The following is a 17255-nucleotide window of genomic DNA, read 5'->3' on the forward strand; positions in this document are numbered from 1 at the left end:
AAGTTTTTATCAACGCGAACAAAATTATCTGCGTACGGACCACCGTGGAAACACAATAGTTTCAATTATTCAACCTTGCAATTGTGATAACAATGTTTTTGCCAAATTTGAACTACACATTCTAAATATACCTGGTCGATAAGATTTCTGGTAGGACATTTTAACTTTGTATTCTGTTTCGATACTCTCTCGAGTGAAATCAGTTACATTTAACTAATTTTTAGTGTGTCACCTTTTCATAATTTCAGTATTTGTAAAAGGAAGGAACATCCAATTGAAAAAGGACGTGTTGAGGCTTCAAACTCAACTTAAAAAGTGTCAAAAAAATCTGATGTCCACTGAAAAAAAGGAAAAACAAGTCAGACACAAGCTAAGGGGGACAAGATCTGCTTCCTCAAAGCTAAAACAGAAATTACAGGGCAACAGTGAAATTGCCAAAAAGGGGCATTCCCTTGTGGAGACATTGGACACAACCAAAGGACCTTTATGTTTACGGCTTGTGTCAGATACATGCAACATGCATATTTGTTATCATATCAAAAGACACCTGTAGCATTACATCTGATTTTCAATATTTTGTTCAATTGTAGCCCCCCAACAAACTTGGTATCTTAAGTATGGAAAAGCTTGTTTACAGCTCGCTGAGTGTCTCCTTGAAAGATTGCCAAAATCAGATAGCCACCAGATTATTTGACAAGATGTCATTAAGTTTAGCTCCAGTCCTATGATTCAAGTTGAAATCAAGTTTTTGTTTGAATTCCTCGATAAGTTTATCATCCCATCTCTGAATTCATCCCAAGCTAGTGATGCAGAACTTGGATTCTCCAGTGGTTACCTAGCAAGGTTATGGCCAGCAACTGTTCTGAAGCACCATGAAACTTTAAGTAAAATGTTGATGTCTCCTGCAGAATATTTTCTTTTAACATCGCAACAGGTGAAGATGTCATTGAAGGACCCAGCAGCTATCAACCATTTTCACAAACAAGTGCTGAGGCCAATGTTACAAGAAGCAATTAAAGTAATCAAAGATCATGGAGCAGAGTGGTTAACTTTTCCCAAGTTGTTTGGAATGGGAGCTGATCAGAGATACCAAAGTCCTTTCTGGCATTTAGTTTTAAAGCTTCTTGAAATTCCAGTCAGATCTGAGAATCAACAAGAAAAGTCAGTGAACAATCTCTTTCATGTACATGGACAGAACATTCTAACATTGGTGTCTAAGGATAGAGTTGGATTGATTAAATGGGCCACTCTTTGGAAATTGATGGAACCACAATTGCTCAGTGAGATCAAAGAAATTGCTTCATCACCACACAGCTCACTCATAAGTAAAGAAGCCACTCCAAACCTGTTTGAGTTCTATACCAAGCACATTTTCAGTCTTTCAGTTAACTATGTTCTTGCTGAAAGACAGTTCAATCTTTCTCAACTGTATCTTAATGATAACATGTCAGAGTTATCAAAACAGGCCTCAATCACATTTGTTGAAAATATTCTGCATAGTGGAAAAACCAACACCAGGACCACAGAAGCAGCATGTGAAGTTCACGAAGAAAAATGAAAGATTATACCCAAATGCTCACCACAGACGTTTTGCAAGAGGCAAGAAAGAACCTAAACAAGATTAGAGAAAACTGCACACATGGGCCACTTACTGCAAAGGATGTTTACCCTAGAGCATGGGTAGAGAAGAAAGTAAACAATAACTTACCAGAAACAATTCAGTCACTAAAAGCAGATGGTCGCAAACTTAAACTTCAATGGAAGGCTTCTGTCAGGGGAACATCTGCACTGGAGGGACAGAGGTCATTCAACCCAACAGTAATTGAGGGAGTTACCTGTACACCTGATGGACAAGTTCCAAGACTCATGCAGCTAGTAGCACTAAAGGTGTGGAACTATGGGGAGGAGCTACCAATTTATGATCTACCAAGAGAATGCCAGTTGTGTCTACAAAATCTTCCAAATGTCTTCCAGCCTCCAACTACTCATCTTTCCACATCCCACATGTCTGAACATGTTACGCCGTTGCCTGCACATGAAGAATAGAGTAGTCATGAGGGGTGGCTAAGTAATTTTTAAATGTTTTAGATTTGTACATATAAGAATTGATTTCACCGACCACACTGCATGAAATAAATATATCTCAGCATGTATGCATTTTTACACACAGAGACGCATCTAATAATTGATTAATGTTTCAACACAACATGTTAGAATTAACCTGGTAAAAGCACGTTGTATATGCCATGTTAGTAAAGTGAACATAGCCTAATAACCTAGTATATGTACAAGTAGCATGTTAGCTTTTTGGTTTACAATATTGCAACTGGTTTTACAGGGTAAAAGTGAAGTGCATGGTGCCAAAGATGAGACATGCACGTACAATCATGTTGTATTGGATCTTGAATTAAATGAATTGAATATTAAATTCAAAATGAACAGTAGGTATACGAAGCTGTAATGTATCTGATTTTAAATTGTTATTTATGACTGTAGCTTTGTAGAATATTAAACAAACACTGAATTGCTGTCACTAAATTTCAGCAGTTTAAGAACATAATAAATGTAATATTTAACTACATGTAGATTATATCGTTATACTGTTGCACATGTATAACTTAACATATCACTAGCAGTATGTAACTTTTAATGTGATAAGAACATGACTTATGTATAAGTGTTCTTGTACAATAAGCATAACATTTTGCACAGGAAGGGCAAATCAAAGTGATGCAGCCAATGTTATGTTACACATAGTTGGTGTACAACGATTAACAGAAATAAATTAGAGTGGAACACTGGATCTGTTGAAAATGTGCCAAGTTTATCATCCTGTATCCTATCTTTCCTTATTCTGTGTAAAAGATAAGTAATACCATTCTGACCCATAATTAATTCTCTCTCCCCTTTAAACATTTTTCTTCTACTATTAAATATATCTACATCGGTGGAATTTTTCTCACATGTACCTGAACTGGTCATTACAAGTTGCCCGTCAGGCAACTTGTAATGACCAGTTCAACAACCAAGCTTTACCTGGACTTAAAGCCCCACATTTAGATTCTACAATAGAGACTCAGAGAATCCTCTGTTGCAAAAAGTTGGCAAGCGATCAACCGAGCAATTGGAAAAAAATTGTACTGCATTATCTTGAACCTGCGGGGGGTAAACTTATTTCATGTTGCGATTTTGATTTGAAGAAATTGCCCATAAAGCTTCCAGCATTTTATGAAGAATGCTTTAAAAGTTTCGCAAAATGTTCCGCAGCAACTCACACAAGTATACAAGATCAAAATAGACAAGATCTTTCAAAAGCTATTGTGTGGAATAATAAATTTATTTGTATCGGTGGCAAATCTGTGTATTTTAAAAATCTCGCAGAAAAAGGAATTCTCCGAATAGGGGATCTAATCTCGGACAATAACGAATTTATTGTTAAAAGTAATTACAAGTTGAGAGAATTAAACACCTCGCCGTTAGATATATTTAGACTTATTTCTGTAATAGACGCCTTACCAGTTGAATGGCGTGAATCATTAAACACGCTTGCTTCTACAGCTCACGAGCCTTTCAATTTGTATAACGAAATTAAATTAAGTTTTAATGACAAAAACGTTTTAATTGAAACAGTCATTTCAAAGACTATATATAAAGAACTTCGAAATAGAATCATCACTCCACCGACTGCTCAACTGAATTTTAATACTCATTTTGTTAATGATGTTTTAGAATGAAAAGAGATTTACCGCTTGCCATTTCGTACTTCCTTGGACACAAAATCGCGTGAATTCCAGTATAAACTACTTAACAGGTGTCTTATCACAAATTCTTTTTTAAACAAAATTGGTATTATTCCATCCCCGGCGTGTTCCTTTTGTGGCGAAATGAACGAATCCTTGGAGCACTTTTTTATTTCTTGTCGTTATACTAAGGATTTCTGGGCTGAGGTAATAAAGTGGTTCGATAATCAAGGCGTAAAGATAAAACACCTCTCTGAAAAAGATATAATGTTTGGTATTTTAAGGTGCGAAGACGAATTATTAATCAATCATATTTTAATAATTGCCAAACAGTATTGCCGACAGAACAAATCTCTTCCTTCAATTAAAGTATTAAACCTCAAAATTAAAACGATCCACCAACTCGAGACAATGATCGCAAAATCAAATAATAAGCTAAAAGCTCATAATATGAAATGGGACAAGTACAAAAATTATTAGATGATATAGAATCTCATGTTTGTTGCTGCACTGTACTAGTATTATATTTAGAAGCCGAGGAGAGCTAAGAGGATTTGTGGATTGTGTATGTAGATATATGATGTACCATGTCTGTCTGTTTATGTGAATTATGTTTGTTTATGAAAAATGTATGTAACTTTGAATTAATAAAAATTAATAAAATACAAAAAAAAAAACTTTACCTGGACCTATACTAATTATTGAATATGCAGTGTGGTCGAAAAAGAATCAGTGTATTGGTCAACCCTCTACACTCAAAGTGACAAAAAAAAAATGAGCATTAATTTGATAATCGATACCAGTCAAACATCATCTCCATAATCCGTAGTAAGTACCAACGAGTACCCGAGAAGTGATTGATAAATTGTTCTTGGTTCCTGCATTTGACGATTAAACCGGAGTTCACTCTCGATCTAGAGTGGGCGATATTGAAAGTAGGCTAAATGACCCTTAGTCACCAACACACCCCAAGATAGGGGTCAAGATAACTTAATCTATATTCTTACCTCGTGCATTGTGCGCTTCCTGTACTTTCGAGCTGCTCTAAGTACATTACATCAGTCGATATATTTCACTCCTCCATGGTATCTTGAGCGCGCGTCCAAAAAATGCGAATAACTTTCAAACGAACAACGATGGACTCCAAAACTCAGTGCCCACTCCTAAACTTGTCCGTTTCGAAATTCCAAATAATAAACACCACGCGCAATGAACGACGAAACAGTACGAAAAATTAGAATTTATACCACTTAGTCGATCAAAAGGAAAAAAATAAAACGGTAGAATCTTCAACTTCGTCGCAGTCTTCCCGGTTTATGTGTTAAACTACCAGAGACTTCGTGTTTTGACAAGATATTCAACGGTAAAGGTTTAAGAGAGTGTCTCTGTAAGAGCGGTCCGGTCGATTTTGCTTGAGACACTGATTTCGCTCGTTTCTTGTGTGTTGTAAGACATTCATGTACCTATACTAAAACAACAATCAGTTTGATCGGATCTCTTTACTTTTCGGAGTTTTACGGAAATTAAATTTCACTCGAGCGAAGGCTTGTCGTGACACTTTTCAAGACTTTAATTTCATACAACTTTGGAGAACAATTTACAAAAAACTACGGAACTCAGAAAAAAACAAATACCACAGCCATGTATATTAACTTTATCTTATCTATCGAGGCGACTTTCGTAAACATCACGTTTCAATCAAGGAAACAGGAAGACTTGAATGACACCTTATCGGTTCGCCCAAATCACACACGCCAAAACCGATCAAATTCAAGGTAAATTTTTGAAAAAGTGAGGCGTTCTTAACTGATCCAACTAACATTGCTAGGAAATAGTTGTCATAGAAAAGGTAACTACAGAAAAAAACTTTGCGGCCCGACCTTTACGAGAACTTTATAACTCCGTGAACTTACCTAACTTTCGGTAATTTCCAAGTTTGGCCGCCATTTTGAGGGACTTGTCAACATAAAGCGTAACCGATATAAATCAAGCAGGTAGATCTAAAACCGTCAGAAATACATACGAAAGCAATTCAAATGAACTTTACTTTCAATTCAAGCGGCGAAATTTGAAATTGTTCGTTAAACTTACCATCCCCATGCGAACATTTCTTCCAACAATTCAAACACTACGACTAGTGTTCGAATTCCCCTCGTCGATTCCACCGTAAGAAATAACCTGTGCAACCCAAGCTTCGACTCGAATGCGAAGTACGAATCAAATAACACAACTGCTTCATCTTCGCGGCAATATCACGCTGGTATTTTGATTTTCCGATCGACAAGCACGGTGATCAGGAATCGATCGTTGTGTTTACCTCATAAACGTGATCGCTGACCAGCCGCTGAGTGAAAACAGTATAGCGCGGGGTGGGGTGAGTGGCGGGCTTATCGTCATAAGATATTCGAATACATGCTTAAAAAGCTTTAGGACTATCAGTCTAAACAATGAAGGCATGCTTCGTGGTACAAACAACTTTTATTTTATTTTCATAACTTTCTCCTTTAAATTAGAGCTGGTATTAAATAATAGAGTTAACAATATATTTTTAACCGGGGTACCCATATAACCTTTTTGCCTGTCATCAGTGGTATAAAATAAGGTGTATTTTCCACCAGAACCTTTTATTTATGCCCCATTGCACGGAATGAACACTATACTTAGAATGTTTGTACTAAGTATTTTTTGCTGTTCCCAAGAATGTATGCAAAATGATAGAGATTTGATTCATTCCACTGACACGTTCTTTTAAGTTATAGCGCGTGCAGGTTTTTCCTATCAAAAGTCGCGCGTGCAACACACCGGAATTGAAAATTTGTCGTAAAATCGCACGAACCTTAGAATGAGTGTAGGCAACTTTGACCTCTGGCGAGATGAAGTGGATGGTTCAAAGAACCCCCTGAGATTTTTTTCAGGACTAGAACTGAGATTTGTTTATAACTATGATAATCGTCATTAATAGCGGACGATGCTTTTTACCCATTGTTGTCATCATTATCGTTATCACGCCGGGAGAAGTATAAAGCTGGCATTTCGCCTTACCTAACTACACAGAAAATTGTTCTCTCTTTTGCTCCCCTTGGATCCTGGAAACTGTTACTATTAAGACGATCAACAAGAAAGCCTTTATAATTATTGAAACTTTTGATTAACAGAATGTAAGAAAAAATCGGTGGGGAGAGTTATTTGCCTATCTTATAACCTGAACGATAGTTTTCAATAAAACAAATACCCCTTAATTCAATTACCTTAGTTGTCTCGTGTTTAAAAGTGGCGTTTCTGAGGACCGAAGATTCTTCTCTGATTCTTCTTGTCTCAGCCAAGACTCACTATCATGAATGTCCTGAGACATATGCAAGGTAATTACACCTCTGCCTTGGATACGCTTCCTGACACCATCATGATCAGGATACTGACATGTTACCTTTGCACTTCTCCAAAACTTCCCCAAAGTGTGGCGATACCTATGGCAAATCCACTTTTTTTTTGTTTATCCTCCTGAGCGAGGTGAAATAGGCCAATCCTTGCCAAGATTAGTTCATTTTCACTTAAGACCTCTTTAGACAGGTGGCAGCTTATCAAATGACGTTTACTTCGTCATTGCATTCAGACAGTCGTACCAAACCACTTAAGCCACGCGATCAACCAAAGTTTTTCCATCTTTGCTATTCTAAAAGCAGTCCTGAGACATAATGAACGTCTCGCTAACGAACTACTTCTTCCTGTACTTGTAATTGTTTCCAACGCGATACAAGTTCGGGAGATCTAAAGGAACTCACTATAACTTTGTATACTCGATACGATTTCAATTTCCGTGTCAAAGGAATGAAGAATGGGTTTGTGACCTTCTCACTCGATTGAAAGACTCGCGTCACTCTTATGAAATGGTTGAACGGAATACAGACTTCGAGCAGTCTCTTATTTTTCTTAAAGATAGTGAGGTCTCGCGTATCCTGTGAGCATGGAGAAGCCGCGAGACGCGAGAGTCGTGTTTCGCGTCTCTGCCGCTCCACGCTCTCAGAGTTGGGCGAAGAAACGACACGTTATTTCTAGTGCACTACAAGAGGTTCAATTGTTATCTCGATTATCTAAACAAATTTATTTACGTGGTAAAGATTTGTTTGTGAATCTATGAATTGATGCCAGTCCTATTTGGAACGAAATGTATTTGAAAGAAATCAAAGTGCTCTGTGAGCAAACTCGTGAATTGACACATGATTTTTTAGATTATGTTTAATGTTATCTGGTTTAGGGAATTTTGTGGTTGATTGTCATATCTAGAGTACGAGCAGTAGTTCAGTGTTCGCTAATGTAGCAAAGAAACAAAGTAACGTTGGGATAAGAAGGCATTACAATTGAAATGATCATGCTATTACATTTGACAAGGTGGATGATGTCATGTGTTTTAAACGTCTATCATTTTTGTTTCTGGTTCAAAAGAAAAGGTTGGAAGTAAATGTGGGTGAAAAGTGAAATTTACTGTCTTTCGTTGTAAATATTAGAAAATCAAGGCAATACTGTCTTAATGAAAACATTAACGATTCCCTCTTTATCAAATGAGACAAACGGGAACGAGTTTTGAGTGATATAACTAAGCCAAGCCTGCCACCGTCATTTTGGATCTCCGCCTGGGTAGATTTAGGTCACGTGCTAGGCAACGTATGATCAATAACAAGATAGAATTTCATTTCAGGCCTATTTATCAATTTTGTGGTGTGTAACTTTCGCATTTTAGTACGTTGTTTGTATGTTGAATCTTCAAATTGTCTTGAAACTTAAAAGAAAATTGTTCTTTAAAAATTCACTGAAAATCGGTAGCTAAAATTGTTTGTTTAGGTGTTATCTGATTTTCGTGTTAACTTGTTATTTCGTCAGTCGCCGGCATCTTTCGTTGCTTCTCACAGGAAAAACACACGCGACGAAACGTAATGATCAATTTTGTCCTCAATCTCACGCTATAACAGAAAAAGCTTTTGAACATCTGTAAACTCCGAGCGCTTCGCAGTAAGTGATATTTTCAATGAATCTTCGGATTGTTTTCAAGTTCAAGGATTGTAAATTACAATTTTATGAAAAACGAAGGTTGTTCTGTTATTTTAGTAAGAATCCTTGCATGCCTGCCAGTCGCTGGCGCCGCTTGTTGAAACTAAAACGAAAAAAAAAACTCTTTTAAGATTATCATTGGCTTCTTTTTCACCCCACCACTATTCTTAGCAACAAAGGTCGCCATTTCGTCTGTTTATTGCTCGCCAAAAACTATAAAATGCACTCAAAAGCCTAAAATCTAAAAAAAGTTTACAGGAATCGACCAATCGAGCGAGCGAGCGAGCGAATGCCATTCCCCACATCGTATCTATAACTCGCTCTTGCGCATGCGCGCAATTCACGAGTTAAAAAGGAATACTAAGTAAAACAAAAGTTGTTTGCAACACGAAGCATGCCTTCACATTAAGACTGACAGTCCTAATGTTTATCATGATACTTTAATGCATATGTTCGAATGTTCCCAGAATCTTCTGATAATCTGTACCCACTCCTCACCCCGCCCTCTCCACTGAACCGTACTGTTTTCATTCAGCAGCTGGTCAGCGATCACGTTTATGAAGTAAATATGGCGATCACTACCTGATCACCGTTCTTGTCGATCCGAATGTTAAAATACCAGCGTGATATTGCCGCGAAGATGAAGCAGTTATGTTATTTGATTTGTACTTCACATTCGAGTGGAAGCTTGGGTGGCACAGGTTATTTTTTACGGTGGAATCGACGAGGGGAATTCGAACACTAGTCGTAGTGTTTGAATTGTTGGAAGAAATGGTCGCATGGGGATGGTAAGTTTAACGACCAATTTGAAAGTAAAGTTCATTTGAATTGCTTTCGTATGTATTTTTGACGATTTTAGATCTACCTGCTTGATTTATATCGGTTACGCTTCATGTTGACAAGTCCCTCAAAATGGCGGCCAAACTTGGAAATTACCGAAAATTAGGTAAGTTCACGGAGTTATAAAGTTCTCGTAAAGGTCGGGCCGCAAAGTTTTTTTTCCGTAGTTACCTTTTCTATGGCACCTACTTCCTAGCTATGTTAGTTGGATCAGTTAAAAACGCCTCACTTTTTCAAAAATTTACCTTGAATTTGATCGGTTTTGGCGTGTGTGATTTAAGCGAACCGATAAGGTGTCATTGAAACGTGATGTTTACGAAAGTCGCCTCAATAGATAAGATAAAGTTAATATTCATGGCTGTGGTATTTGTTTTTTTCTGAGTTCCGTAGTTTTTTGTAAATTGTTCTCCAAAGTTGTATGAAATTAAAGTCTTGAAAAGTGTCACGACAAACCTTTTCTCGAGTGAAATTTAATTTCCGTAAAACTCTGAAAAAATAAAGAGATCCGATCAAACTGATTGTTGTTTTAGTGTAGGTACATGAATGTCTTACAACACACAAGAAACGAGCAAAATCCGTGTCTCAAGCAAAATCGACCGGACCGCTCTTACAGAGACACTCTCTCTCTCTTAAGAGCGTTTAGGAGACAAGTAAACACAGGAGAGGGCCTATTCTGCGCAAGTCTGAAATTTTCCTTAACTCACGTGCATACACTGTTCCGTGAGGCCTAAAATTAACTTGTGAGGACAGATGGTCGAGGGTGACATACTCGATTCTATTGGTAAATATGACAATAACTAAACTACATCAGTAGTAAAAATTTGGCTTGTAAATTCTGGTAATTTTGTGCCTCGCTGAAATATTCTCTCGATTCAAATTAATCGTTACTTCCTTTTCAAGTCAGTCGATTTGCTTTTTTTTCTGTTTCTAAACTTAGTGGAAGCCATGATGCATTAGTTCCCGCATTTGTGAGTAATTTTCACGCTTAAACGATCCTATTTAAAATGTCATGAAAGATGGTAAGCCTCGTTTTTTTGAAGCAATTGTTTTCAATGAGGTAAAAAGTGCTAGTCTCTTGCCGTGCACATCCAAGAGGTTTCCATATTTATTCTTAATGTAACTTTGGCAGTTTCTGTGTGTGTGACTCATATTTCATTTAAACAGTGAAGGTGGAAAGTATTTAGAGCTATTGTAATTTGCATTCGTGTCACATGAAATCAGCCAATCTGACGCGCGTAATTTTATCAAGCATATTATTAAGGGTTTTAATAAAAAATGAAGACAAAGAAAACAGGAAGAAATTTAGATCTAGTTTTATTTGAGTGAAATTTTTTCGTTTACAAACGCCCACGACTTAATAGTCGTGGGCGAACAAAGCTGACTTTTACATTTTAGCTAGACATTCGGCGAACAGTGGTAATAAGTAACAGCGCCTATCGATTCTAAGAACAACCCCCTAATAACTTAAAAGTTATTCTTCAGGTAAGGAAGTTGAGGTACGTTGAGGTAAGGTAAAATTATTTTTTTCATTTTTAAGATCGTCTGAAAAGTTCCCTGTTTTATTTCTTTAAGTAAGCTTTTCCATGACAGCCGATAAAGCTACATACTTCGTTATCTGATGATTCAAGATGCCGTAAGAAATGTTCAAAATAATCATAGAAGTGGATTTGAGCAGGCTAAAAGTCCCCTGTCTCTGAACGCGATTTTCATTACAGAAAGCTTTTAATGAGGTGATGACTCTTACGGCTAACGGTTAAATTTCTGGCTAATTTACGGTAACGTTTCATTTTTCTCCGTTGTGATTGAATGAAAAAATCTTACAGTTACCTTTTTCACGACCAACGGTTTTAATTTGTCAGTTTTACGTCAAAAGACCAAATTTTCTTTGCCGTTTTAAAGCTAACAGTCTCTCCCACTGAGACTCTCTTGCAGGATTCTAAAAATTGCTATTCCGGTTTAGTCCATGCAGCTCGTATGTAAGAATTGTTGGAGAAAATAACTACTGGCTGTTGAAAAAAGGGAAACCATCATTGGACCTAACGAAAAAAAGATAAATCAGCCATATAAAGTTTGTCCATGATTAGTTGTCTCAAAATTACGAGCCAGGATAGTTTTATAAGTTATACATTTTGTTAGGACTGGTAGGTAATCTTTAAAAGACTCTTTTCATCTCTCGGACCGAGCTAAACGACCCCCAAGGCAGTTTATGTTTTCTTGTGGTGAACAGGAGAAGCAGGTGATGGTATCATAATAGAGGGATGATCTTCACTCAGAAAGCTTAAGGGCGAAGATAGTCTCTTCACTGTTCCATCTGCGAGAACTGAGGCAAAAATATTTGTCGCTTTTAAGATGAAAAGAAAAAAACTGTTTTTGGATGCCATTAAATGTTCGCTGAGTTTTGACAAGTTCCTGTCCTTATTCATGTTAATTGAAATTCGCCGCCAGCTATCACGATCGCAATATGTGCATTGTAATGTAGTATTTCATTAGAATGACGGAAACTAACTTCTCTAGAACTTTTCTATCAGGAATTAGCTTTCGTTCCTAACTATATGTCAAATTTAATAATTTTAAACCAAAAAAATACTTATAGGGAATCAATTAAAGGCACCCTTAAACGGAAAAAATTGAAAAAGGGAGAGGGATTCCAAAACCTTACCACTAAAAGAAAATCTTTTCGTCTCTTTCTCCTTAAGAAAATAAATTTCATTAAAGGGTGACCTACTTAACGTAACTTCGCTGGAATTGGCTGGAAAGCGGCCGATACCTGCGAAAACATATTTTAAGCCCCTGTTTCATTTTGCTTTGGTTGTAAAGTTAAGGCCTCTTTTGTAGAAGGAAATATTACAACTGAAATACCAAACCTTACGAGGATGTAGGAAAAAGAAATAAAAAAGTACGCCCTCTCCAGAAAATCAGCGACACCTTTCTGAGGGTTATTGTCGGAAAACATCTCCAAAATTAATTTCATCAGTATTTGAAATGCGCAAACAAACCAGTTTTAAGCGAATAAATGACTCTGGCATATCACCTCATAAGCTGTTTAGGAAATTGCAAAGGTAATGTCTATGACTATAAAACTTTAATAAATACGATGGGTCAGGCGCGCACATGTGAGTGCGTTTTCTAAACGGCTATTGCTCCATCCAACCACCCCTTTACCTTGTGTGTTCAAGAAGTTTTCAATTTAAAAAAAGATTCTCTCCTCGTAACCGGTCGTAATCTCGAACAAAGTGATAGCTTGCCTTTGTCATTTTAAGGGCAGCGAGTGGAACCTCACAATGACTTCAAAGTTGTCGCTGATAATCATGTTTCTGATGTCCCGGATTGGCATCTTCAACGCCAGTAGCCAATGTCATACAGGGGAACACTCTATTGGTGGGATGTTCCTCAGAGGTCATACATTTAAGACGTATCGGGTTGGTTTGCCTGAAATGTGTTATTTCCGGTGTGAGGAAGAAGTCACGTGTCAGAGCTACAATTTTGTGATTGCTCAAAAGATCTGTGAACTGAACAATCGTACAAAGGAAGCAACACCGGAACATTTTATGCCAGATCAGAGGAGATTTTATATGAAACGCTCCCAAAATAGAGGTACCCCCTTTACTGTTCTGCAGTGGTTTTAGCCTACCCTTTTCTCAGTATGGAAGGATTTCAATCCGTCATATTTCAATCACAATTGCAGAAAACTCAGATTTCAGGCATCTACAGAATTTAAGATACATATTTCTATGACTGGCCTTTGGAAGGTGTTAATTCAATGATTGCTTCATCGTTAGAAAAGGTTTTTGAATAACCAACTCCAAGCCATTGTCAAGTTAAGTTGTAAAAAGTATTTAAACTCAGGAACGAAGTCAAAAAACGTTTTCCTTAGTAACCTTGACAATGATGTCGTAATGAAACTGAAAAGGTGGTTAGTTTCTCTCTTTCATTGTTGTTTCCTTTCATCTTATTTCTACTTCATAATCAAATAGAATTACTGTAGCACAGTTTTCATTTCTTCCTGCTTTTACATGGTTAGCAAAGGGGGAAGCTTTCTTCTTTACCTTATTATTTCCATGCCAAAAAAAATCAGATGCTCAAGTCATACCAGGAGGTATCGAATTGCATGATGGTGTAAACTACCTATTTGTAATTCGTTTTTACTGACGCAGTTCCCCTCGGATCCATCAAAGAACTTCCAGCGGATACCTGCGGTGAGATCAAAGCGAGTGAAGGCGAAGAGATGATTGACGGAATACACTGGATTTACTCTGAAGAGAATGGCGAGGTGATCCAGGCTTATTGTAAAGGTAAATTGTTTTACTACTGTTTCCTTACTCGGAACTGGTTAGATCAAATGATCACCACAAACCGTATAATATTAAGCCAAGCTTTAATAATTATTCGATCTAAAAGAAATACATTTATAATTCGCAATTAGAACAAAGGCAAATCAAGTCTTTATCTTGTAACTAAATTAAAAAACTTCAATATAAACTTACTTCTGTGGCGGGTCGTTACAACAGTCTCACTTTACGGGTTAGCAGATTCTCCAGGTAAGCGGATTTAGAGACAGAAAAACGATAACAAAATAACTTCTTTCTCACTTCGATTCTGCTGAAAAACTGACTTAAACATAATAATCTAACGCTTTTAAATCAATCTATTGAATTAATGTCAATCACAATTCTTGTCATCGAATAAATCTGTCAACACGAGGCAACGCCTATTTATTAAACGAAACAACTACATTGGTGGACTCAATCATCCTTCCACTGCCTCCTTAAATTCACCTTTTGGGCTTTATATCTCACGTGTAGTATCACGTGACTTTTGATGTCAACAAACCCCGAAAGTTCAGACATTGAGTCGAGCTCGCAGCACATGGGTCCAAACTTCGGCTTTGGAAATTTTTCTCGAGGTATTGTGAATCGTTTTTCAGGTGCCATAAGCTCATCTCTTTGTCGTAACCATTATGTTTAGGTATACATTTACTAAACAACTGCAATCGTACACGTTCATAGAGTTGAAATCGGTTTTATTTTTGGGAATGAAGGCTTCCTCACGTCCTACAGCGATTCGTGGGCACTAATTTCCTGTCGGACGGGGATTTATCTGACAATATACGCACTAAACACCCTGAAAACACCTGATCAGATATATCACTGTACGCAGAACTAGTTCGATTATTCCATGCCGCAACGCTTCCTGTAACATTCTTCGCATCTGCTTCAACGGCAGGGAAATGACAACTTGCTTAATAAACGATCAAATAAATGCCAAAAGAAAGATGTCAATTTTGAGCAAAGAGACGCTTCTTGAAAGTGGGAAGTTATTTAAGAAAAATTTCCAAAGCCGAAGTTTGGACACATGTGTTGCGAGCTCGACTCAATGTCCGAACTTTCGGGGTTTGTTTACTAATCTAAAGCCCAAAAGGTGAATTGGTGTGTTGTTACATTCCGACGTAGGTATTTCTTAAAATATTAATCTCGCTGCGGTGTTCTGCAAAAAGAGTTAGGAACAATGATAATGGCTTTGTTTTGGTGATAACGCTGAAAGATAAACAAACCCGGAGAAGGATGAATGAATTATACATGAATTATTCTCTCCCTCACACGAAATTGTTTTGATCGTTCAATGAGTTGGACAATCACTGAATTAATTATTCAGTTACCCCTTTTATCACTAGAACATATCTTGCAAATGAATTTTAGTTACCATTAACAACATAAAATAAAACTATCAAGATTCACTACCTAAATTATTAGTGTATTACATTATTTCAGAGGGCTGGCAAAAAATAAATGGTGAAGTGCCTGTCTGCTTTGGAGCCAAAGATGACGAGTATGGCGCCTTCAACATGACAAAGAGAGGACGAGTGAAGACAATGAAGCTTATTCACAGGTCGGGATGGGTGAAATGCAACCCTAAGTTTAAAGCATCCTACTGGAGTTGCACTAATCCACGATACAAAGGAGACTTGATGACAATCATCACGGATGTCGATAAGAAACCTGTCTTGCCGCCTGCTAAAGACCTGAAGGATTTTGGAGGACCAGAAGAAAAAGCCCACTTTTACAGTCTTCCTGGATATCATCATAATTCAACTGAGCTCGTTTTTCGTAACCTCGTCAATCCACTGTCTGTTTCGAACAATCAAGAGATGCAGATTTGGTACGGACAGGATATGGTGGATCGTTACGAAGGGGACAACAGTGGGAAAACTTGTGTTGATGTATATGCATTTTATGTGTGAGTTTGCCCATTGAAGACCTTGCCTTCGTTGATTTCAAAACTGACTTAAAAAGAGAAATTAGATTATGAACCAACGCTTGTCATGTATACGAACACAGTAAACAGTTACATTTTAAGAAAGAAAACTTACGATTTAAACAAGACGGAGAGAAAATCAAGAAATTAGTTTTAAGACCTTTTCATCTTTTGTTTCACTATTTGAGGACTGCTATGTCTTTGTTCTAGACCCGACAAAATTAAATCAAATAAGTGCTTATTTATCGTGGGTTTTTGAACTGAACCTCGGTTAAAAATTAAAAGAAAAAGAAGAAGAAAGCGAAACAAAACAGGGAAGTCACGAACAATTAAGAGAAAACAAATAACAAGACAAACAGCCTCCCAAAAACATTCTTCTCACTCCCTTGAACCAATAAAACCTCAAAACCCACTGATCAACAACTTCCTAAAAACTGTCCTATCGGTGCTCGAGTCGGGCTGTTGAGGAATTCCTCAAATTTGTTACAGTTTTGATTACAGACAGAACGATACAACAAAGAACGGGATGACACAGAACGGTACAACAAAGAACGGGATGACACAGAACGGGACAATTCCGTAACCTGTTACCGCCAACTCGGCTAAATATGAAACAAAGAATCAACGTCATGAAAAAATCAATGGATTCTAAAATTATTTTACCATTGGCTCGAACCCTAAGAATCTAAACCTTTTTTTGGACCAAATTGTAGCCGCTTGAAGTGTAACAACCACAGCTAAATAATATTATTTCGGGCTTTACAATACGCTGATTACCACGCCCTTGATGATTAGTCTTACTCCTGATCAATATGCAATTAAGGGCATAGAGTTAAATAAACAAGGTATTTCACGATGAATATTATTACCACTTAATGGCCTTTTTATTCCGCATGGATATTCGTAACTAGGAATTCCTTTTGTTTTCTTTTGGGAAAATAAACTACACTTAAGTCAATTAATAAACCACTGAACTTAACCAATTATCTCCCTCGCAAACATCTAACAATAAAGAACTGAAGTCGCGTATTTTTTTTACGGAGTTATTAGAACGAAAATATTATTTTTTGAAGCTTTTCTTTTCTTTTCCTGCTCTTCACAAAACCCTAATTTGTGCCTCTCACTCTCAAAATTATTTTACGACTTTCCCGGTCAAGATACCACATGACATAGCCTGATGACGTTCGCTGTAAACAGAGCACTGAGATAAAATCTGATGACATGTCCACAAACCAGCGGTATTTTGCGATGGATTCGCACGCAGTCTCAGACCAGTTGTTTAACCATACTTAAGCCGTCTGAAGCGTCAAAATCATGGTTTAGTTCTATTTCTACTTGCTACCATACAATTAGCTGGATACCACGGAACTCTTTGTGGCT

The 17255-nt window shown here is 37.2% G+C and overlaps 2 protein-coding genes and 1 pseudogene across 4 annotated transcripts; all 3 read left to right on the top strand.

Annotated features, from left to right (window-relative positions):
• Positions 1-709: 709 nt before the first annotated feature.
• Positions 710-2801, top strand: LOC149038996 (uncharacterized). Its single transcript, XM_089184180.1, has one exon. The coding sequence runs from the start codon at positions 725-727 to the stop codon at positions 1556-1558; it is 834 nt and encodes a 277-aa protein (XP_089040306.1). The 5' UTR covers positions 710-724; the 3' UTR covers positions 1559-2801.
• A 162-nt stretch (positions 2802-2963) lies between these two features.
• On the top strand, positions 2964-4709 carry LOC149038997 (uncharacterized; annotated as a pseudogene).
• A 6266-nt stretch (positions 4710-10975) lies between these two features.
• LOC149038998 (uncharacterized) lies at positions 10976-16693 on the top strand. 3 transcript variants are annotated; one of them, XM_089184177.1, is made up of 4 exons: positions 10976-11119; positions 12884-13217; positions 13778-13915; positions 15392-16693. In XM_089184177.1, exons 2-4 carry the CDS (start codon positions 12905-12907, stop codon positions 15859-15861), a joined length of 921 nt encoding a protein of 306 aa, XP_089040303.1. In that variant the 5' UTR covers positions 10976-11119; positions 12884-12904; the 3' UTR covers positions 15862-16693. The 3 variants fall into 3 exon arrangements, with proteins under 3 accessions (XP_089040303.1, XP_089040305.1, XP_089040304.1); XM_089184179.1 differs by having other exon boundaries at positions 10976-11105; XM_089184178.1 differs by lacking the exon at positions 10976-11119 and having other exon boundaries at positions 11133-13217.
• Positions 16694-17255: the final 562 nt, after the last annotated feature.

Source organism: Pocillopora damicornis, chromosome 10, assembly GCF_964200805.1.
Source record: "Pocillopora damicornis chromosome 10, jaPocDami1.2, whole genome shotgun sequence".
Taxonomy (NCBI): Eukaryota; Metazoa; Cnidaria; class Anthozoa; order Scleractinia; family Pocilloporidae; genus Pocillopora; species Pocillopora damicornis.

What these genes read in the sequence shown, in the direction of transcription:
- LOC149038996 (XM_089184180.1), top strand. Translation starts at nt 725, where the DNA reads ATGATTCAAGTTGAAATCAAGTTTTTGTTTGAATTCCTCGATAAGTTT.
- LOC149038998 (XM_089184177.1), top strand. Translation starts at nt 12,905, where the DNA reads ATGACTTCAAAGTTGTCGCTGATAATCATGTTTCTGATGTCCCGGATT. An exon ending in GAAACGCTCCCAAAATAGAG is followed by an intron (nt 13,218 to 13,777) that starts GTACCCCCTTTA and finishes TTACTGACGCAG; the next exon opens with TTCCCCTCGGATCCATCAAA. An exon ending in GATCCAGGCTTATTGTAAAG is followed by an intron (nt 13,916 to 15,391) that starts GTAAATTGTTTT and finishes ACATTATTTCAG; the next exon opens with AGGGCTGGCAAAAAATAAAT.